Source organism: Patella vulgata, chromosome 7, assembly GCF_932274485.2.
Source record: "Patella vulgata chromosome 7, xgPatVulg1.2, whole genome shotgun sequence".
NCBI lineage: Eukaryota > Metazoa > Mollusca > Gastropoda > Patellidae > Patella > Patella vulgata.
In genome coordinates, this window is record NC_065885.2 from 30,708,328 (window position 1) to 30,732,559 (window position 24,232).

Sequence of the window (24,232 nt, forward strand, 5' to 3'; positions counted from 1 at the left end):
ACCCCTACACCCCCAATTTCAGACTCGGGGCAGATGTAGCCGCCAACCCCGAACAGACAGACTTCGCTCGGGGGTCATAACTCCGAAACCGGAAGTGGTAGACTAACGCCACCTGGCCTATGCTACTCCCCGGTCCGAGCTACCCCTATACCCCAAATTTCAGGCTCGGGGCAGACCTAGTGTAGCCGACAACCCCGAACAGACCGGCTTCGCTAGGGGGTCATAACTCTGAAACCGGAAGTGGTAGACTAACACCACCTAGCCTATGTTACTCCCCGGTCCGAGCTAACCCTATACCCCAAATTTCAGACTCGGGGCAGGCCTAGTGCAGCCGCCAACCCCGAACAGACAGACAGACAGACTGACAGACAGTCATAAATATATATATAGATTTAATATGCCTACAGTGTATATTGTTAAAAGTCTGTTGTTCACAATTTCTTTTGAACTCTTTGCAAACTACATATGATCTTTGTAGAATTCATATATGTTGTTTAGTGAGACAAAGAAGTCTATTTAAGTTAATTGATTTCTGAAAATGACATCTTAATTTATTGTCATTTTCCTTGATCATGCTCTATGTAGACTCTTGTATATGCTCTAACAAAAAAGCCATTATAAGCAATGACTTAGCTGCTATGGATATATGTTTTGTTGGGCGGCAACCTATCTTTTCTTGAATTTGATAATTTAAAAAAAGTTAACTTCTTTTCACACAAAATTATTGCAGTACTTTATCAACCGGTATGTTTGAGTGTAATTGATGAAAGGTTGACAACCACTGGAATCTAACTTTCATTATTGCAGTTAGTAGCTTCAAATGAACAATTAGAAAAAGAAATAACTGCTTGTAAAGATGGGAACACTTCAGTGAAGGGAAGTAATTCTGATTTAGAAGATGAAATTCGAAGACTTCAAGCTCAGAATGCAGCTTTACAAAAGAATTATAACAGTAAGCATGTAGTTAATCGATTACTATATTTATAACTGCTATTATGGCATTTATGAATAAGCAAGTAGGAGTGTATTTGTTATTCCATATAAAAAGCGTAAGTGTGTTAGTCTTCAATTATTAAATGTCACTCAAAGAAGGAAATAAGAACTTGTATTTAATTAAAGATATCTTCTTTCAAGCATAAGACGGTCATCTGTTAAACCCTTTAAACTTATTTATATTTGTAAGTGTGACATTTGTAACCATAAACAAAAATCCAATTACAGATCCAAGTTGCTTAATAATCCCACGATAAATGAGTCAGAAATTTATATTGTATTCATTTTAATGTAGCTTGAAACAAATGGATACAAAATAAGAAATTTATTTTCCAGGCATTAAAGAAAAATACGAGAAGGAATTACTGAGTTTACGAGGAGGAAATGAAGTACCACCATCTACAGAGAGAGAATCTCCTACAGGAGTAGAGGAAAGAAAAGTAGAAGGTTCAGATCATAAAGATGATGAAGTTAATAAAATAAATACAGGTGTGTTTTATTTTCTTCCAGTAGAAATTCTCATAAAATATAGAATTATGACCTTAGTCCTCCGTTTGCACAATGCTATTGAACGATGATGATAAGCCAGGGCAGGTAATTGCATAGTTATGTAAAAATTTGATATCTTAAAGAACAACTTTTGACTTCACACATTTATCAGAAATTAATATTTTAGTGAACTATATATATCTGTAGAAATATTTTCTTACCATAAGAACTCATTTCTATCTGATGATATTATAGATATAATACAAATATATATTATGGTGTTTTGTAGAGAGTGCTAACAGCATAGAAAAATTATCAGAGGAGATTCACAGTAAGTCATCTTATATTTAATATGTATGTATACAAGTATTTACTTTGTTTTCTGTTCAATTTTATCAAAAACAGATACTCCAAAACATTATACTAGACTGTAATATATATTGTTCTAGCCAATGCCAGATGCTTTATTATTTTGTTCTATTTTTTAATTCAGAATTAAAGATAAGTCTGGATACAGAATTAGAAGAAAAGAAAATTCTTAAAGAGGAACTTTCTTCTCAAGAGGTATATGTATAGTGGGGACAGATTTGTTTAAAAAAAGGGGGGGGGGGTGAAAGTGATTCTTAGTGAGCGAAATGAGCAACAGTTTACTACATCCAAGGACAGAACCTTATTGAGGATTAAAGTGCAAACCTACCTAAAGGCACCTTGTTATAAAAATTTGGTAGTAATATTACATTTAGAAAGTATAAAACTTAATTTTTGGAGAAAAAAAAAAGGCGGGTGCACCACATCATCTTCTTAAACTGCCACTCTATTGTAATGCTTATTGTTTGTTTTTACCATCAAAATCACAGTTATTTTTGCACACCAACATACTGTGGACTTGTTGTTGTTAAAACATATATTAAGTGTTTTGAATTTCTTTCAGAAAAAATTGAAAGATAAAATTGTTGTTTTACAAGATGAAAGTGAAAAGGTAAATAAACTTTTACTTTATTGCATACAGTTGGCAATGAAAGAAAACAAGAATAGGAATATTCCTTTAATTAGAAATAGTTTTAATTACCTTCAGTCATTTAGAAAATTGATAAATATTTTCCTAATTACTCACCTCATTTAATTAATTGTTTTACAGTTCAATGAAAAGCTCAAGAAAAAACAAGAAAGGTACATTTTTATATAAATATTTTTGAATAGATGAGAGTGGTTGGGTGGCAGAATGTTCTAAAATATACATGGCAGATGATAAGGTCTTTTACCTGTGCAAGCAATGATTTAAACCCATGTTTTTATGTGTCAAGCAGTAGGGTCATCTGCCTAACCTCTGGCAATTACTGTCAATTCTGGTTAGTGTTGTAGCACTATGCAGTTCGGCAACCAAATCAAACATATAGTGATATGCAGTGCTGTGAGTTGCTGGCTAGATGTGGAAAGCCCACCTGTCACAAACTCCCCACATCCAATATATAGGTAACAAGCATAGATTAAAAATAAAGTCATTCTCTACTCTCTCAAACCCACCATTTTGCAGAATGAGTTTACTGACGAATGCAATACATCATGTGGCTCTTCTATGGCTTAACAGGGCATTCAGAATCCAAATGTTGCCTCTTGAACCTCAACGGTCTCTTCCAACGAATTTCTTCATAGTGTTTGCTGTCTCAAAACCTACATGGTCGTCTACAATCGCCCATGGCTCTGGTGGTTTTATATGCCTTGACTACTGCTATCTATTATTTAATTGGTCAAATATTACATAATTAATTATGATGATGGGTTACTAAGCCTAATGACTTCACGAATAAACCAAATATGGAATGGACATGTCTCATACATTGCATACCAACAGGTGACATATGACAAATGTGTTTATTAACCTTAAGTTCAATTCATGTATCATATTACAACAGATTTCCATTGTTTCAAGTGCTGTTTAGCTTGTCAGTGGATCTGTAAACAATAATTAGTCAAGGCCATAATATTATACATAAGTGTTCTTTTACACAAAACTCGCCCTGATATAGTACTACAGTGTTAAACCCAATTCCCTGTCTATGCCTTTGAATAGACGATTTGAATACATCAGTAAACAGAGTGAAGATGCCATGTTTGTGTGATAAATGCTAGTACAGTTTTGATTTTGTTTTCAGTGTTATCATACTACAGAAAGAGAAAGAAGATATGTTTGCCGAAAGTAGGTAAGTAAACAATGTCATTCTTGAGACAGTAGATAATTGTTTACGTAGATATTTGACATGAGTACTGGTTCAAACAAAGAGACTGAACTGTGAAGAGTTAAATTTTTAAGATCTGGTATTAAAATAATATACTAATAAATTAATTTTTTGAGTGTCTAAATTGCACAATTATCATATATTTTTGCATGGCAAACATAGTCCAAAAGTGTCTTAATTCAGAGCTAACCAATGCTTACAAAATGTCTGATCACCATCGGCCGCTGGCAGAAATGTTAAAGGAACTACAGAGTTTGTTAAAGGTGGTGGTGTTGGAAAGGATACATACACATTCTAACAATGTTTTAATATTCTTGAAGTGGTAAAAAAACTGTTATTGACATAAGAAAGAGTCCAGGACGTCCAAGGAATCAGTATAAGACCAGTTTTGCGAGTATTTAAAAGAAAAACATCACAAAACCTGAGTATTTTAGCATTAAACTGCTAAAAAAAACTAGACACTGAAAGAGTTAAAATAGGTATTTATAGCCTACTATCAAAGAACTTGATATGTTACCATGATAGATAACACTTGTGTGTATAATATAATGTATTTTTTACAGTAAAAAGATTGAAGAATTACAAGCAGGAAGAGAAAGGGATAAAAAGTATTATCAAGATGTAACTAGTAAATTACAAACAGAAATAGAAAAACTAAAACAGGTTATATTTTATTTCTTTCCAAATTTAGATGTTGATAAATTGTTTAAATTTTGTTAAATTAAATTCAGATTATGCATATTTTCAGAGTTCCAAAAAGCTCCAAATATCACAGAGCTGGTGTTGGCTGAGAAAGTTCTACATAATCTACCTGTGTGATTACCCCTTGGCATTGGTGCAGGGCCTGTCACGGTACATCGTCTAGTCACGTATACCATTGATATAGTTGGAATTCAAAATAAAGGAGGCCATTTGGTGGCTGTCTGTGCAAAAATTTCCCTCATAGCACACTGCATGACATATGCCTGTCTTCATTAGGCCCATTCCATTTCATTTCCAAATACTCATTCTTTAGGTGCTAACTGTTGTTATTAGATATAATAAAAGTTGTTAACATGTCGAATTAAATCAACTTTTCTGTAAATATATTTTAAAGTTTGATACAATTTATAGGTTGGTGAAAATGATCATACATCAGCAGAACAAAAAATGCAACAACTGGAAAAAACAATAACAACACTTCAGTCACAGGTTAGTATTAATCATATATTTTCAAGATAACTTGTGTTCCTGAATAAATAGAACAGTGCTTTTTAAAGAAGCAGTCTTGGACTTCCTAGGTTATCAGTTGATAAGAAAGTCTGTTTAAAAAATAATCTCAGATTCAACAGGGTATCTGTTGATTAACATTGTTTTGAGTATAGACATCAAATGTCAAATGAAAAGGAAATCACTAATTTACCTTGTCTGAAAGTCCAAAAGATGGCTGGACTTGCTGAAGTATCGCTAAATTTCAACTAGATTAACAGGGCTAATATAAAGATTTCTATCTGTCTTTTACACAGAATAAAATAGTTTTATTTGCTGAATGCTTCTCTTTTAAGTACTTCTAAGAAAAAATGAGTCTAATGAATTCCATGGTAGTTGACCAAGCCTGAAGATTCTATAAGCACAGAGCATATTTGTTATTCCATATCTATGTAAAGATCAAATTCTGTTATTTGTAATTTCATAGGTTGATGCAGCAAATATTGTCGGTAATCAACAATTACAAGAACAGACAAAGAAATATCAATCTGAGATTATAGAATTACGTAATAATATCACTAAACTAATACAGGAAAAAGATGATCTACAAATACAGTTAAAGGTAGTATATTTAAATAGATTTTAATGACTTATGTTTTCTACTTCTCATAGAGTGTAAAATAAATGTACTTTCTGATTATTTCAATAAAGACAATTCTGAAGTTAATTAATCTTTGAATCAGTAAGGTAAATTTTCTGTTTCCATTCTTTTATTTATGATCATCTGTTTCTGATTATTTTAAAGGAAAGTCAGAAAGCTGTGTCAGATACAATGGAACAGTTTCATGCTGCTCAAAATGATAGAGATTCTCAAATACAATCTTTACAGGAAATCAGCAAGGTAAAAATATCTTATTAATTTGACCCAGTAGCTTTGACTTCTGATATGTAGGTCCAAAATATATCTCCATTTAGTGAAGTATTGATGGATGTCATGCACAAGAGAATGTATACTTACTTTCCATTTCCATTATCCCGTTTTAAAAATACTTTGTAAGAAAACCTTATTAAAACTCTGCTTCTGTATAGTTAACAAGCTGTAGATTTTGCCAGGCTCCATAACAGGAAGATTCCTATCGAGTTTTATACGCCCACGTCCGTCCGTCCGTCCGTCCATGCTCAATTTGTTTGTGGACACTCTACAGGTCACAATTCTTATCCGACTTTGACGAAACTTGAAATGTAGATTTATCTCCATGTATCGGATCGAAACTTCATGGATTATGGCCGCTGTTTATACAAAAAAAATCATGTTTTTAGCTTGTGGACACCCTAGAGGTCACAATTTTTATTCGATTTAGATGAAATGTTTGTTTATAACCCAAAAATCTTGGTTCTTTTCAATATTCACGTATATCCAACCACAACTTCCTGGATTATGGTCCCTGATTGTACGAAAAATCGCCTGGTATGCGCCCACATTGAAATGTGGTCGCATATTGTCGTCGCCCTCCATCCGTCTGGTGGTTTGGCCTACACAATTGCTTGTGGATGCTCTAGAGGCTAAAGTTAATATCCGATTGACTTTATAAATGTATACACAGTGTTTAAAGTCATGAGATGAAGAATCCTATTGATTTTCAGTAATTTCTGATAATTACTATCAGAGTTATGGTACTTGAACACTTTGAAAAATCTCAAGAGTTTAAAGTCAATATCCGATTCACTTTAAATTTATACACAGTATTGTAGGTCATGAGATGCAGAAGCCTATTGATTTTCAACGATTTCCGATGATTACTGCCAGAGTTATGGCCCTTGATCACTTTGAAATATTTTGTGGACACTGTAGAGGCTAAAGTTAATATCCAATTGACTTTAAATTTATACGCACTGTTTGGTGTTTAAGGTCATGAGACGAAGAATCCTATTGATTTTCAGCGATTTCCGATAGTTACTACCAGAGTTGTGGCCCTTGATCTCTTGGAAATATCTTGTGGACACTCTAGAGACTAAAGTTAATATTTGGTTGACTTTAAATTTACACGAACTGTTTGAGGTCATGAGATGAAAAAGCCTATTGATTTTCAACTATTTTTGATAATTACTGCCAGAGTTAAGGCCCTTGATCACTTTAAAAAAAATCTTGTGGACGCTTTAGAGGGTAAAGTTAATATAAATTGTTTAAGGTCACGAGGCAAACAATCGAAACAAATGTTTTCTGATAATTACTTCAATGGTTATTACTCGTAATCAGATTTTCATGTGTTGTAAATGTTCTCGTTAGGCCTACTGATAAAAGAAAAAATATGCAACAACACTTGTTTGGCGTATGTTTCATTGTCTGGCAACATCTTTAAGCTTGTGTACCACTAGAGGTCACAATTTTTATCCGATTTAAAAGAACATTCAATTGTATCACCGTTACACCATAATGATGATTGAGTACGAATTTCCTGAAAATCAGACCAAAACTGCCACACAAAATGGCCGCTCTATGTATGCAAATAGTATCAAAATATGTAATATTAAGGTTGTGGACCCGCTATAGGTTACAATTTTGATCAGATTTTGATGAAACTTAAAACATGTGTTTATGTCCCAAAGATCTCTATTCCTTTCGATTTTCGGACATATGGGACTGTAAATTCCTGGATTATGGCCCTTGATTACGAAAAAATTCGCGATTTTAGCTTATGAACCCTCTATAGGTCACAGTTTTTATCTGATTTTAAAAATCGTTTAAATAAATCACATCCTGATGATGAATAAGTTCGAATTTCGTAAAGATTGGGCATAAACTGCGCTATAAAATGGCCGCTCCTTGAACTCAAATAGTGTAAAAGTATCTAATACCAAGGTTGTGAAACCGCTAGAGGTCACAATTTTTGTCTGATTTTGATATAGTCCCAGATTTTAAAAAACACTTAATTATATGAAGGCTGAGGTCGAATTTTGTAAAAATCCGACCTAAACTTTTTATTTAATTTTGATGAAACTTGCAAAGATCTTGGTTGCTTTCTATATTCGCGCATATTGGACTATGGATTATGGCCCCTGATTGTACGAAAAATCATGTTTTTTAGTTTGTGGAATCTCTGGAGGTCACAATTTTTACCTGATTTATCTGATTATTTATTTAAATATATCGCTGTTACACACTAATGATGGTTGATGCTTGAGAAAATGGCTGCTACTTGTAGGCAAATAGTGTAAAAGTATGTAATACCAAGGTTGTGGACCCACTAGAAGTCACAGATTTTATCTGATCTTGAACATATCTAATAACGAAAACAGTATTTTGTAATTCTACAATCATTTCCTCCAGTCATGATTGGTATAAGATTTATTATCGTTAAAAATCATAATTGAATCTCGATTAGTAACACATCATATTCGTTTTGTTTTCAGGTGGCTGAAAAAAGAAAATCTATTTTAGATGAACTAGCTATAAAATATCAAAAAGAAATAGACAGTCATAGAGAAATTGTCAACAGTATGGAGGAAAAACACAAAGTTGTGGTTAACTCCCTTCAGCAAGGAATCGTCACTTTACAGGTGAAGACATCATTTTGTGACAGCATACAAATGAAATACCCAATTAGTCAATACTGTATTTTTCTATCTATCACAAACTGGCTTATCTCAGTAGATTCTATCAATGTTGCTAGATCAGGAATGGTGTGTGTGTGTGGGTGGTGGGGGGGGGGGTGCACTTTAGATCATGGGGTCTGTCCATTTACAATACAAGTAAATTCTTAATTATTTTCTGTCAACTTCTTTTTCGCTGTTTAATTGTAGAGTCTTGTACATTGACACCCCTCAATGTTCCCAAAACCTCCCAACTATTTGATCAAGAAATAACAACTGTTCCCTCAGTCAAGCTAGCATACAGTAAACTGGCTGACAACAGTTGGGTTGCCAGTTAGTGATACCCTGACATTTTTGCCCAGTGCTTGCTCCATGGGTGTTTTTCTGGTAATCCAGTATTTTTCTAGTGTCTATACTTTCCATATACCAAATTTGCAATACTTTTATTGGAAATAACAACCCAATAGATACTTTTGGCACAATGTATCTTTAAATATTTATTTTAAAATTGTATTACTTTCTTTTAAATGCTTAAATAATTTAGCTCCTATTTACCTCTTAGATCTTTTTGAACTTTATACACCTGATCGGACATTACATACATCAGATAAACTACTTTTAAAGACCCAAACTGTTAAGTTAGTCTCCTATGGTCAGTCAGAACAGTAGGACGTTAAACACCATTTCATTTCATTTCAGTTGGTCAGCGCTCTTTTAGTTTTCAAGCCGCTATTTTATTGAATAATCTACCATTTAGTTTAAGATGTTGCACAACTCGATATTCTTTTAAAAAACAGCTTAAAACACATTTATTTAAGGGCGTTGAGCAGTCTGAAATGCACATTTTAAAACTAGCACTGTAATTTTTGTTGATAAGATATGACATTTTTTGTTATTTTGGGTGGTAAACTACATATTAATCACCAAAAAATATCGCTTTTATTTACCAACTATGTTCCAAACTTGGCCCAATGGACTACTCAATGCCCTTAATCAAGCTTTTAACTGACTCTGTATACAACTATTAACATATCCATAATCTTGTTGTTTTATATGATTACATTGCCACTTTGTAAAGTGCCCTTGAACACATGATATGAAAGGGCTATAAATGTGCTGTAATAATAATAAATGCATCATGAAATCAAATGTGTCCAGCTAAAAGCTAAAAAAATATATGATTCTAAGTAAATAATGAAACAGATTTTAAAATTCTAAGGGTTATAAATCTTAATTGTTCTTCAATTTTTAAATCTATGTTAAACATTTGTTTTTAGGAGAAAATCGCTGAATTAGAGAAACAGACCATAATGTTCGAAGAATTACAACAAACTCATAAATCTGTCAGTGAATCCAAACAGTGGTTAGAAAGAAGATTAAAAGAAACCGAGGTTGGCAACTGTATACGTTATATACTTTAAGTATTCGTTTTCGTTTAGTTTTATTTTGTTTTACTCTGCTAAAGTAGCGAGTCATTTTTACAGAAGTCATTTAAGACATTCTATAATTTAAAAAAAGGATCCTTTCAAACAAAAAATAGTTGTTCTTTCTATTTGTTTTTATCTGGGTATTAATTAAAATTCATTAACTTTTTAATGTTAGTTTTTCACTTGTGTAGTTTTGTCTGCCACAAACTCCTTATCTTTTCATCATATAACTATTTCCGGATGCAAATTCAGTTATTTTACATTATCTAGGAGCAAACATTTATTGTAAATAATCATTTGTTTAGCTATTATCAGGATATTTGAAATTTGAAGCTATTATGACTAAACAGATTAATGGGGTTTTTTTATTTATTTTTTTACATTCTATGGTGTCTTTAGCTCAGTTCCCCCCAGAAATGTGTTGTTACTTATAAGTTTGATGCTTTATGTGTACTTTAAAAGGGATTTAATTTCAATTTTTAACAGGAAAATCTGGACCAAGCTAAAGTAGACCATGAAACATCTTTAAAAGAAATGAAATCTAGTCATGAAACCGAGATAAATAAATTAAAAGAAGAACATCAAGCAGAAGCAGCTCGATTATTAGAAGAACAACAAACATGGCGAACGGTTAGTTCTAAGTTACATTATATATCCTGATCTCAATTTGTAAACTATTTCTTTATGTGTTTGTTTTGTAAATCTATTGAGAAAAGTTTTGGTTTCTTTAATGAATACAAAAATGCAACAAACTTTGTTAGTTTCGACTTGTATTGCAGTGAGACTACTTTGTTATTGCAGAAAAGTAAGACATTAATCTCCATTTCATTTTATGCATGACTCAATATATAATAATCAGTGAGTTTAGGTGTATCATCTTGTTTGGTACTTATCTTATAAAAAATTCTGGATGACTTATTCAATAGTGATATGTGCTTGTCCTTTTTGGTATTGCATAATTTTTAAATTATTGTACTTATAGTTTAATATCTTTTATATATTTATGGTTGTAGGGATGGGAAGAGAAAGAAAATACATTACTACAAGAAATTGAGAATCTGAAAACAAGTGTGTCATCACTCAGACAGGTATATTTTTGATTATTTTAAGAATTGATGCCTGGTATTGTGAATGACAATGCTTTTTGCTCTTCACTATATTTATGATTGTTTTAAGAATTAATGAAAACTACGACTGATAGCGTGAGTGACAACAGTGTAGCTCATCAAATTGTAGGGTGTTGTTATCTTTGTTTAAAATTATTTTTCTTCGTTTTATGTTATGTAGACACTTATTACTATTTTAGTTTAAACTACCATTTACAGGATACTTTCAGTGAAATGTATGTTGAAGAATTCTTGAGATGCAAATAAATTCTTACAAGTTGATATATAACTTTGTTGACAGTTATACACAAATAATCTCTCAGTTATCTCGGCAATGATGTTGTGCATTATATATTTCAGGAAATTAAAGATGGTGTGGGTGATAAGAAACTTCATGAAAAGAAAGGGTTAACAATGGTATATTGCATATTGTTAAAAATTCTCTATTTGAATTTTAACATAAAATATTACTTTGTTTCATTTCTAACCATGTGATTGTGAATATGTGTCTTGTCATAAGATAAACATAGATAAATTAATTTGCACATTATTAATGTACAAGAATGACTTCCAGCAAATTATTAAAAGTTAATGAAGATAATATTTTCAGATAAAAGATTTAAAACGTCAGTTACATGCAGAACGAAAGCGTACAGAAAAATTACAGGAACGTCTACAAGAAGTTTTGACAGATTCCAAAGATAGACAGAGTAAGTTAATATTAGGATACTTTTTGGACTTTTACAAATGTAATTATGCTGTTATGTGTTTTTTAAAATAAATTGTTACTATAAACTGAATAGGACAGAGTAATTATGGTTTGCTATACAGATAAAATTTTTGAAAAACAAAGCCAATTTTACTTATTTAATTATAATTAAATATTGTATTGTACAATACAAAAGCAATGCAAAAGTGTGAAAAAGGTTTCCTTCAAAGATATATTTTGATTGAGTTTGTATTCTTTTTAAATAACCTCAAGTTTACACACGTTTATAATTTACAATAGAAGTAATGCCAATGGTAGAATGTAGTCATACTGTATTTTACACCACTTATTACATCATATTACACTGACTAAGTTATATTTCATTCTTAAAGGTATGGAAGATTTATTCCGACCAACTGATCCTAATGACATGTTCCGTTGTGATGATAGGTAAGGAATTTTAGAGATCATATATAATTAAGTTTATTATAGTCACATGTTATAAATAAGGTATTATGTAGACAGTAATGTTTTCTTAAGTTGGTCAACTTGTATATTGACCAGAATATAAGCGAGCTGAATGAAATAATGACTTTTATCCTGGACAAGCCCCACTTTAAAAATTCTTTAGCCCTAACCAGGGCTTCCACTTCAAAATTTTCACTGTCTGTGATTTTTGATAACGCATGAGAACTTGGTTTTTATTTATGGAAGGGTATCATGAATTCACATGTCTATACTGCTTTATCAGCATGGTGTACACAAAATATTACATGTTGGACTAAGAAATAAATTATTAGAAGGACTTATAATAATTTTTTATTAATGAAATATTCCCATATTACTATTTAAATAGTTTTTATTATCGAAATTTCTTACTTGGTTAAAGACAAATAAAGAGCTGAATTGGCTGTAGAAAAATCATTCCATCAAAGCAATTTTTTGTGAACAGTATGTTGACACATTAGTGATTTTAAAATTCATCACAATTCCAAGACATTACAAGAAGGTTTAGAGTCTGTACACCATCTATACATCAGAATCTGGTGTGTCCACCGCGAGTGTCAATAACAGCAGTGCAGCGTCTGTACATGGAGTGGAGCAGACGATTGAATTTCATCCCAAATATTTTCAATCAGGTTTAAGTCTGGACTAAGGGCTGGCCAGTGCATAACGATGACACCGTTCTGCTGTAGAAAGCCCCGAGTAACTCTGGTGGTGTGGGTACGGGTGTTTTAATGCTGGAAAACGTTTCGATGACGTGCGAAATGTGGTATGATGTGGGGTCTGAGAGCTTGTTCGATGTAGCGCTCTGCTGTGATGCTGCATCCTCTCCCTGCACCAAGATTTTGGAACATGGCAGTGTTGTCACCATGTGGTAACCCTTGGTCTACCAGTTTCGGGGCGATCATCTGTGGTGTTGGTGGCTCGAAAGCGTTGCTGAAGCTCGTAGATGGTCCAAACATTGACCAAAAGGCTTTGGCAGTGTTGAGTCTTCCAAGCGCCTGGTTCCTCTTAAGCTGTCGTGAGTCGTGGCATGCTGCTGATGTTGTAGTGTGAATGATTCTACCAGGTATGGGGGTGCATTTTATAGGGCTAGTCCCGGTGAACCGCTCATGCAGCATGAGTTACATGAAAATCATGGAGAACATATTACCATCTCAGAAGTCAGGCTGCGTTTTTGAGAACATTTCCTGGGTTAATTCTGTGTTTGGGAAGGAGCCTTATTACTCAGGTAAAGTTGGAGATGTGGTCACAAATATACAATAAAAACATTTGGCAAGTTTTATGCAATGTATCTATGTAACATACCAACCTGACGTTTCTTTTGCTGCTTAGTATATAATATAGAATTATCCACAGAATATTTCTCACATTTATCGGTTTTAGACCATCTCTTACAGCATTACAGACTGCAGAATTGTGACATATACTCAGCCAAATTAAAAACTTGACACTCGGGATTTTTGGGACTAGATTTTTAATATTTGGTTTAAGGCAACTATTTTAGTGTTATGTTGTGCACAGACGACCTTGACATCAACAGAAAGCAAGAATACGTCTCGCCGAAAGTCCTTGACATTGATAACATTCGTGATGTCTCAGTACCCCCCAAAATGAAATTCACAGACTTGGAGAACAATCAGAATAAAATGTTTAGTAACGGTTGTGGCCTCCTCTAGCGTCTCGTATTGCCACACAACGTCTTCTCATGGATCTCAGAACATTAGTAAACACTACCTGAGGAAGACGTCGCCACTGCATGTTGAAGGTCCTGCAACGTCAGTGGTGGATTCACTTGCTGACGAACACGTCGACCCAGTTCGTCCCAGATGTGTTCAATAGGATTAAGGTCGGGGCTAAGCAATGGCCAATCCAGGACTTTTCTTAAAAAATTCTGGGTAGCAATTGCTGTATGGGGTCGAGCATTGTCTTGTTGAAACGTTAGTCCAGGCCCATGTCTCTGCATAAACGGAAGAAGAACGGGTTGCAAAATCTGATCCCTGTACTGGACAGCATTTAAGTTCCCTTGGACAACAACAAGAGGAGAACGTCCATGTGCACAAAAAGAACCCTAAACCATGACGCTTCTGCCACCAAATCGGTCAACTTCTCTGACGCATACTTGAGCATAACGTTCACCTCGTCTGCGGTACACTCGGGCCCTGCCATCGGCAAATCTCAAAGTGAATAGAGATTCGTCACTAAAGACAACCGAATTTGCACTGTCTTTGAGTAAATCTTATCTGTCTTGTGGCCCACACTAGTCGGTTACGGCAATGAAGAGGTGTCAATATTGGTCCATTATAGGGCCTCTGAGCTCGAAGATCAGCAGCCTGCAAGCGATTTCGAACAGTTTGTGCAGTTACCCTTCCACCAAACATCTCTCTACTTGTGGAGGTTGCAGTGACAAATCTGTTTCTAAGATGACGTAATCGTATTGCTTGATCTTCCTGGAGTGACGTCACACGTGGCGCTCCCGCCCTTGGGCAGTCGGCAATAGTTCCAGTTTGAAGCACTCTCATTCTAAGATTAATTATTGTCTGGCGTGAACAATTAAAGGCTCTTGCAACAGTGACCACAGACTGACCAGCATAGAGCCTACCTATAGCACGTAGACGTTCTACATTTGAAAGGCGCGGCATTTTCTAACAAAGATGAAAATAACAATTTTAATTTGTTTTTCCAGTTCAAGTTACGTGTGCGTGTTCAGTTTAAGCAAACTTGCATCGATCGACCTCACGAGTTTGTGTTTGCACGTGTTTTTCAGGTTTTTCATCTTTATATGCTCAAAAGTCACGTGATCCACGTGACTTTACAATTTTATGAAATTAAAGGCTTCTTACTACTTACTATCGTTAGAAACAGTTTAAAATTTATTTGACTTACCAGAAAAAAAAATTTGTTGAAATTCATCAGTGTCAAGTTTTTAATTTGGCTGAGTATATATCCTAATATTAAATAACTAATTCGAATGACAGACTAGCGAAACTAGCGCCCTCTAGAATATGGTTAGAATAGTGGTGCATAATAAGAGTAAACATATACACTACATTTGTGCCAACATGTAAGTTATCAATATTGCTATAAAATAGCACTGGAATACGTAACTTTCTTAATTTTTCGGTAAGTGAGTTTACTAATCTCTAGCTTTTATTTCTACAATTCCCACAAGACCGTAATATTGCTGTATACTTTTTTTAGTGCCTTTTTTTCCGGACATGTTGAGGATTTACATAATTTCTGTGCTGTTTTTATTTAATACAAAATTTGGTTGGATTCGAAGAGCAGTACTTTTACACCATGTCCATGTGTTACCATAAAAGCGGTATAGTGGCTTTGTTCTAGAAAATTCTTATGACACATGAACAATATGTGGGTGCTAATATAGAGAATGACTAACTGTGGACAACTTCTCGTTATTGATAAGATTCCAATATATCGATTCACTTTTATTGTTCTATTACCAGACATTCATCATTAATTACATCCCACTTCTACTCGTTGTCACTGGCAACCTTTGATAAAACTGTCCTGTTCATTTGCAATACATGCATAAAAGTATCTGTGTATCAGACATGTACAAAAAGAGTACTGTTCATTTTCTGATACAGATACTTTTATACCGTTTTAGATACCTATCAAGCAATAAGTAGCGGACGTTTAGTCCGACCCAGATCGCAATTGATAACGATGGCTCTATTCAATGTACATGAAACAACTAGTCAAAATCATAGTAACAAAACAAAATGTGGGGAACTACATAGCAGTTCAAAAACATATACAATGACATTAAATTAACATAACAACATATTACAAAAATCAATTATTATACACTACATTTAATAATATCGCAGTCCTCTACGCCATAGACAAGTTGTTTTGACGATGTGGTCTAAACAAACACGTGATTGTTTTACGCTCAGAGTATCATAGCAAGACGCACGTGTAAATACTACTCAGGTCGTCTATCCACTGCGAAATCATTCTATCATGAAATGTAACGTGAGGCTCAGAAAGGGATAAATAATGAAAGAGCAGAAAGTATTTGTCACTTTTCGGTTGAAACGACTCGATAATAAATACTATTTTTCACATTTTGCTTCACAATACTCGATAGAAATGTGATGTAAGTAACTTATTAGCACCTTTCCTCGGTGTATCGGTGAATATCAGGACAGTTTTGGTCGGGGGCCGCCTCGGCTGGGCCCCTCGACCAAAACTGTCCTGATATTCACCGATACACCTCGGAAAGTGTGCTAATAACTACTACTTATCAACACAACATTCAGTATAATCCTCTGTTGACAACTATGTATACAACTCTATAAAATGAGATTATCTATATCTATGCATTATTCTGTACTGGCCTAAGAATTTTAAAGTTACATGGCGGAGGTTGATTATATCCATGTTTGAAAATTGGGTTTGAAAAATAAGCTGTTTTTTTCCGGCGTACAATATGATCGATGGGTCACATCTAGTTTCGGTCATCTTCCATAGCTATTGGTCATGACTGGCATACACATCAGCTTATACATCTTGTAGACTTGCTACATTTTACTATACTAATCTCTAAGATTAGTTCATGTGGAAATACAAGAATTAATACATTGAATCAAGATCTGTTCTTTTCTTTTGAAAGTTTTATCGACAAACTTGAAATATCGAATATTAGATCACTAGGAACTAGAAAGTGATTTTAATAAAACAATTAATTGCATAAATTTTAATGACTTAATGTTTGGCAATAGATGGATAATGTTTGACAATAGATGGTCCGACATTACCACCATTTTCCCAATGATGTATCTTAAAATGTTAGGTTTTTTTTTTAAAAACATGACACTCACTGTAAGCTAATAATAGTTTTAAATTAGAACTTCTAATTTACCATCTGAAAAATTTGTGGCATTTCTCATATTAGTTTACTTTTATTACAATATGCCTGCACAGAGCCATTCACGAATCCTACCAAAGTGTATCGCATTTCAGCTACTGGAGTTTCAGCATCTGGGAGCAAGTGAAAGCAACTAGTTGCAGTCGACATGAGCATTCTTAGAACTGGTGTCAAGTTGTTTCCATCGAAATAACATCACATGATAAGAGACACGTGTCATGTGACTTTATAAATAAGCAAAATGGAAGGGAACGAAGACATCCACTTTACAAATGTTGATGTTGTCGACAATAATACAGTAATAGAATTGTGGTAAGACCGACCATGCCTTGGGATGCTTCTTCTAAGGTATTCACCATTTTGTTGATCATGTGATGAATAAATTAACAGTCCAGTGTTAGGTGTAATCGCTATCAGTTCTGAGTCGACATGAGTGCAAGTAGTTGCTTTCTTTGAGTTGCAAAGTTGACATAAACCCCCCTTTAAAGGTGAGCAGATTTAAAAAGTTTAAGTCTTGAGATTTCTTAATAGAGAAGAAATGTTTTTAGAGTCTTTATTCCATTTTGGAAGTCCTCTCACCCAATAGTGTTTACTTGAGGACACATTATAAGAAGATTCGCCTTCTGTGAGGGAAAGTAAACGTGATTGAAAGTAATGTGTTATAATTTCTTGAAGATACTTAGTTGGAAAAATCAATACTATGAATCATAGTGTATGTAATAACATTTATATTATATCTTATTCTCTCTCGCACTGGAAGCCAGTGTAATGTTTTAAGCTCAGAAGAAATATTGTCAGATAATTTGGTTTAACTTGTGTTCCAAGCAACTGTTTTTTAGTATTTGTAATTTGTTAGGCAGGTAAATATATTTTATAATCAAGTTTATATGATCATTTTGTAGAAAGTTACTCTCAAACAAGCCAACTAAATTCATTACAGAATCGTTCAGTTTCACCAATTGAAATATGGTTTAATAATTTATTGTTGCATGTATGCAACTTGAGAACTGTATTAGTGAAATTAGAAAATGGATGTGAAAGAACTTTCAAAAATTGAATGATGATAAAAGCGAATATTTGTTATTAAGTTCAAGGCATCAATTAAGTAAATTTGCACATGATACCCATAGCTGCACCCATGGGTTATTTACATATTAAAAACTGTTCGTCCAAAAATTTCCATATAATTAAAAGTTAGTAAAAAGTTCTTTAATGCGATTCACAAGTTCAGTGTTTAAGAGTTACAGACATTCCATTTGGGTTTTTCTTGCATATGACTCTCCCCAGATAAAGTAACCTGAAAAGAAAAAGAAGAGCCAGCAGCAACACAGAACAACACAATTAAAGCAAAGTGAAACATTTATAGAAAAAATACTTGGCATTTTTTTTTTTTTTTTTTCAAACACAAATTAAATTAAATTGATTGATATGCACTGCCATTGTTAATGATAGTTGTGTACGTCCCTATTCCTTTTGTTATTATTTTTCCCATATATATTATTATATTAAATTATACAGAATAGTTCCTTCCAGTGTAACTACGCTCGTAATTATGTAGTTCCCTATCTTAATGTCAACTTATTCTGATATTATTAAAGCCTAAAGGTGGCTTAGCCGCCAATCTGGTCTACACAACCAGTTATCTTTCCCTGACTAGTGCTTTTTATTCACAACTAACTATGAATTTTGAGTCGCTTCATAAATTTTATATGACATATTCCGAGAGGGGAAGAGTACATTTTGGAGGGTATATTGAAGTTTGGCATCTTCCATTAAACATTTTAGAGGGAGCCTCTTCTCTTCTAATTTATGGCACGCAATGACATGATTAACGGTCAAATTGTGGCCGCATTCACACTTCACTGGTCTGTAATTAAATCCTTGGTTCTTAGTCTTATGATTAATCCACAAATTTTTCGCTATGGGTGATTGACTTCCGTCTTTATAACCAGTTCGTTAGATAATTTGAATCTAAAAGTATTTGCTCTGGCCAACTCAGTTTTCCATTCTGATTTAATATTAGTTTTAACAATGCTATTAAATTTCTGAACGCTATATTTTAAGTCTTCGGTCTCGCAGAGGCTGAGTCCTTTGCAAGCCAGATTGTCTGCACTCACTGCCTACTATGCGAACATGGGATGGTATCCATGTAAATTCTACGGCTCGAATATTCTGAACAATTTCTGGTCTAAATGTTGTTTTGTCATGTATTATTGACTTTACGCTGCTAAGGGAGTCTAACACAATGACTACTCTTTGAGCGGTGGATGACACAAGCCACTCAAGAGCTGTGGATATTGCCGTTAGTTCTGCGGTATGGATGAAACATCCATCTGGTAACCTTTTTGATATATTAACATTAAATTTAGGAATGACTACCCCTAATGCAATTAGGATTATTTTTGGATCGTGAGATCCGTCAGTGTATATTTTTACATGAGATGACCATTTTCCGTTCAAGAATTCCCTCAACAGCATTTGAGCGTGTTGTGGATTTTCTTTCTTCTTAACAACATTACTTAGGCCTATGTCATAGTTTGGATTTAAAAAAGTCCATATGACTTGATACGAAAATACCCTGTCAGTAATCTGATAGTGATCTAAAGCTAATCTTAGGCCTTTTAATAGATCATTTGCTCTGTGACCGAACAGTTGAGTCTCTGTGATTTAACATTTCTTTTGAATCTTTTCCTTGATGCTTTTGTACACTCAAATGTTGGACAGCTGTCCCCAAGATATTGTATCTTAGCCGAGTATCTCAATGCTAGTTCATTGCACCTCAATTCGAAAGACATTTCACCTGCTTTTTGCAATAGACTTTCCCTTTTTGTGCCAAATGAAGCTTTCGTTGGTATATTTATTGCCTGATATTGTAAACTGTCTAGTTTAGAAAGATCTGTTTTATTTGAACTCGCAAAAGCAACACAGCCATAGTCACATATTGATCTTATCATAGATGACACTTCTCTATGATCCATACAGAAGAGCATACCTACTGTTTTACTTTCAGATATTCAAAGTCCCCAGTCATTAAATCATTTCGACAATTTGTCTAAGGCTTCTTGCATTCTCGTTTTTACTGTACCGTAGTTATTTGCTGCATGCCAGATTGAACTGTCGCCTGCATAAACCACTATCATTAATCATGATATTAAAAAAGTGTTGGGCTAATTACAGAACCCTTGGGTGTGCCATTTTCAAGTTCATATTAATTGCTTATTGAGAGACCTACATTAACTTGTATTTGTCTATCGTTTAGAAAATCCTCGATCCAGTGGAACATTCGTCTTGTTACCCCTAGTTCATGTACTTTTTTAAGTAGGCCATCCACCCAAAATAAGTCAAATGCATTGGTCCGGTCGACAAATACTGCACATGTTCAATAGTGGAGCGCTGCTGTCTATATCCGGGGTTGTGGGGTGGGGGGTGGAATGGCTGAATGGTTAGCATGTGTGCGCTGTATCATAAAGTCTGTCATTGAGTCAACTGGCGTGGTTTTGGTTCCCCGATTGTACGTGACAAGGAGTAGGGTCGCCTGTCCAACCTCCGGGGTCCTCGTTTTCCTCCCACTGCTAAAGACCCCTACGCACAAGCGAATTATTGAAATAAAATTGAACCAGATGTTAGTCCCGAAATGACCTAGTTTGTGTCGAGTGGACGTTAAACCCCATTTCTCTCTCTCTCTCTGCTGTCTATATCCACTTTGATTTGGACTAATTAATCCATTACTTTCACAATAATAGTTTATCCTATTATTTACCATAGTCTCAAGTGTTTTGCATAACGTAGAAGTAAAAATTATCGGCCTGTAAGAACCGGTTTCATTTTTTATCTTTTAATGGTTTAATCAATGGGGATATCATTGCTGTTTACCAGCTTGTCAGAACTATTCCTTCTGACTATGATTTATTGAATAAATCTAGATGTAAATTACCTGATGAACCTGAGAGTTTTCTTAACATGCTATACTTTATTTGATCTTCACAAGTCACTAAGTCAATTTTGGCACTTAAACTGTTATGCATTTCCTCTAGGGTAAAGGGTAAATTAATTGCTTTATGGTCAAGTTACGCGATGGTTTATTCCAATGAAATTCAGACATCCGTTTTAAGAATATTTCACTCAGATTCACTGTGATTTTTATTGCTACAGTACTGCCATCAGAAAACATACATTTTCGCTAATAGCTCTGCCTTTTCGCTAATTGTCATGGCGGTCTTGGATTCATAATTAAGGGTAGGAATATTTCTAGAAAAACATTTGCCACTTATTGCGTGTATTTTTTTCCAGACATTTGAAAGCTTAGTTTTATCATTAGTACTATCACAGAAAGCTTTCCAATGATTTTCTTTTGCCTCTGAAATGACCTGTCTGGCATTTGCATCGCACTGCTTATACAAAGATTTATTCTCTGCGGACCATATGCGAAATAGTTTTTTGAGTGTTTATTTCCTTGTATTTACGGCTGTTTGAAATTCTTTGGACCACCAAGGTTTTGTTGTTCGTATCAGCAATTTCCTTTTCAGGGGAGATTTCCTTTTCCCTCGTTCAACTGGGTCAGTGGTTGAGCGATTGTTAGATATTTTCTTCTTTTTAGCTGCATGTGAGATGTAATCATCCAAGTGATCACATAACATGTCATCTTCACAAACTTCAGTATAAGATTCAGCTTTCTAAGTATTGTTAATCACATGATTAGGGACTGTGCTATTTATTTCAAGATGGTTGTCAATAATAAACTTTTTAGCACTTTGTTTTATGGTATTAATTACAGAGTCTTTCTTCGTTGAGTTATTTATACAGGTGATTACACCAAGTGTTGTTTCTAATAAAAACTCAATAAAAAAGTTTCTGTCTTTGAAAGTTGGGGTGTAGTAATTATGTGATTCTTTTGGTTTATCCTTATCTAAGTTTGATTTAACAGTTAATATATTTTGCCTTGCAACGGTTCCTTCTTGTGTATCCCTGGATGACATTAACAATAATTTTGCTTCTTTAAACGAAATGTTCTTAGTAATAGTATATTGAATTCTAAAAAATTTTTTAATTCAGTAAATTTGGTGCATGTTTTGTCAGTTGACTTGTGACTCTCGCCACAGCTCAGATGAGCAGGTATTACTGCTGTGCGAGTCTGAAAATGTCTCGCACACTATTTTACCATTAAAGTGAGAATCGTTATGTCCAAACTTTTGACAGTTTAGGGAATATATGGGTATACTGTTCTTATCTGATAGCTTAATATTATTATTTCCGGGACCTGTCCCTTTTTAAACGTGACTTGTATGGTTCCTGATTTTTTGCCATCTGGGATTCTGTATCTATATACACGTCTAACAGTTCTTCGCTTGAGTATTCACATGGGACAGCATGAATAATACCCTGCTCCTGGGTTAGAGATAGGGGTGGGGCAATTACCACTACTACTCTTTTCAGCATCACTGGCATTTTTAAATGCCAGTTGCACATCCCGTTTTTCAATATTTTAAGAGTGTCTTTTACTCCCCATTTAGTTTTGATTTCTTTGCTGATAAGTTTGGTTTTTATAGTTATAGATTTTGTGTGATCCTTAGACTTAACTATGACCACTTCACTATATTCTATTTTATTATTACTGCTACTCCTATTTATCGCTTTAAAAGAGCTGGGAAGTGGTGTGTTTAACAGACATTCAACATAGTTTATAGCCACCATATTGGTTTCTATGTAAACAAAGAATTACTTTGAGATTTTGAATGAAAGTTGGATGTCGATTTACTGCAACAAATAAAGCCGCTCACTTTATTATATTAGTAAATCTTAATATATGGTAAATTATATTGGATTATCTTTGGTTGCTACGCCTGGATGAACAGACAGCTGTAAAAATACAATACGTCCATTTAGTTCAGTGATAGCTTGGTTGACACACCGTTTAGAGCTAACTGATCAAAGATCAAAGAGTAGTTGATGAACCTGACCAATGAACAGTTAGCTAACTGATCAGTGAGTAGTTGTTGAACCTGACCAATAAACAGATTACAGCTAACAGATCAGTGAATTTTTGGGTGAAACTGACCAATGAACAGATTACATCTAAATGATCAGTGAGTAGTTGATGAAGCTGACCAATGGACAGATTACAGATAAATGATCAATGAGTAGTTAGTGAACCTGACCAATGGACAGCTAACCGATCCGTGACTAGGCTAGTTGGTGAACCCGTCCAATGAACAATTTACAATTAATTTATCTGTGCATACATAAGTTGGTGAACCAGACCAATATACATGTACAGTGAACTGGTAACTGATCATCAGTTTAGAATTAGAGTTTAACTGATCATAGATCAGTGACTAGTCGGTTAACTTGGCCAATCAATAGTTTACAATTTAACTGTTCATAAATCAGTTTAGAGCTTAACTGATCATGGATTAACCAGTACTCTGAAAAGTTGATGCTAACTTATCATCGCATAAAAAGCTGTCATTGTCTACTAGATTACTGGGTAATCTGTAAATATCAAATTTAACTTCTATGTCTGATTAATGAATTCCGCTATAATTTTTTATTCTATCTAACCCACAATAATGGACACTTCACTGAATTAGATGTTACTTGCAGCAGTTAATTAATTGCACTGGCTTCATCCACTTGTTAACAATTAGTATAAATCAGCAGACTGTGAGGCGTCTTTGAATGCATGGATGTGCCCTTTTTTAATTTATTATTCTATGGTATTTAAAGTGTCAGTAATGAATATAGTTTTTGATGCTAGTTTGCAGATTTTAGACTGTAGGAATATTTCATGTTTGATGTGGTGAATCTAATGATATCGGGACAGTATGCAATTTGTATATCTTGTGTGGATACAAGCTACAATCATTAATTGACTACCCTGCCAATTAGATGACCAGTGGTCATTTGTTGTTTTAGTGTGGGACAACCAAAGATGCTAATTATAGTGTTATTGATTATATTGTACTATCTAAATCTAATGCTTATTTCGAATCCTAATTTACCATTGATATTTACCCTAGAATATACATGTAGTCAATCAACAGCCACTTTTCTGTGAATTAATAAGCTTCCTTCAAAATGACTGTCATTTAGAA

At 34.1% G+C, this 24,232-nt stretch overlaps 1 protein-coding gene across 1 annotated transcript in view; it reads left to right on the forward strand.

The window, feature by feature from the left end:
- Nucleotides 1–24,232, forward strand: part of LOC126826874 (GRIP1-associated protein 1) — a 56,016-nt gene that overhangs the window by 4,054 nt on the left and 27,730 nt on the right. Inside the window, exons 6-23 of the mRNA XM_050555971.1 lie at nucleotides 808–952; nucleotides 1,330–1,482; nucleotides 1,772–1,813; nucleotides 1,976–2,046; nucleotides 2,414–2,461; nucleotides 2,621–2,652; nucleotides 3,636–3,683; nucleotides 4,283–4,382; nucleotides 4,833–4,910; nucleotides 5,395–5,529; nucleotides 5,713–5,808; nucleotides 8,319–8,465; nucleotides 9,776–9,889; nucleotides 10,412–10,555; nucleotides 10,939–11,013; nucleotides 11,392–11,448; nucleotides 11,642–11,741; nucleotides 12,133–12,190. Of these exons, the coding sequence (XP_050411928.1) occupies nucleotides 808–952; nucleotides 1,330–1,482; nucleotides 1,772–1,813; nucleotides 1,976–2,046; nucleotides 2,414–2,461; nucleotides 2,621–2,652; nucleotides 3,636–3,683; nucleotides 4,283–4,382; nucleotides 4,833–4,910; nucleotides 5,395–5,529; nucleotides 5,713–5,808; nucleotides 8,319–8,465; nucleotides 9,776–9,889; nucleotides 10,412–10,555; nucleotides 10,939–11,013; nucleotides 11,392–11,448; nucleotides 11,642–11,741; nucleotides 12,133–12,190 (1,643 nt within the window). The remainder of the gene's footprint in view (nucleotides 1–807; nucleotides 953–1,329; nucleotides 1,483–1,771; nucleotides 1,814–1,975; nucleotides 2,047–2,413; nucleotides 2,462–2,620; nucleotides 2,653–3,635; nucleotides 3,684–4,282; nucleotides 4,383–4,832; nucleotides 4,911–5,394; nucleotides 5,530–5,712; nucleotides 5,809–8,318; nucleotides 8,466–9,775; nucleotides 9,890–10,411; nucleotides 10,556–10,938; nucleotides 11,014–11,391; nucleotides 11,449–11,641; nucleotides 11,742–12,132; nucleotides 12,191–24,232) is intronic.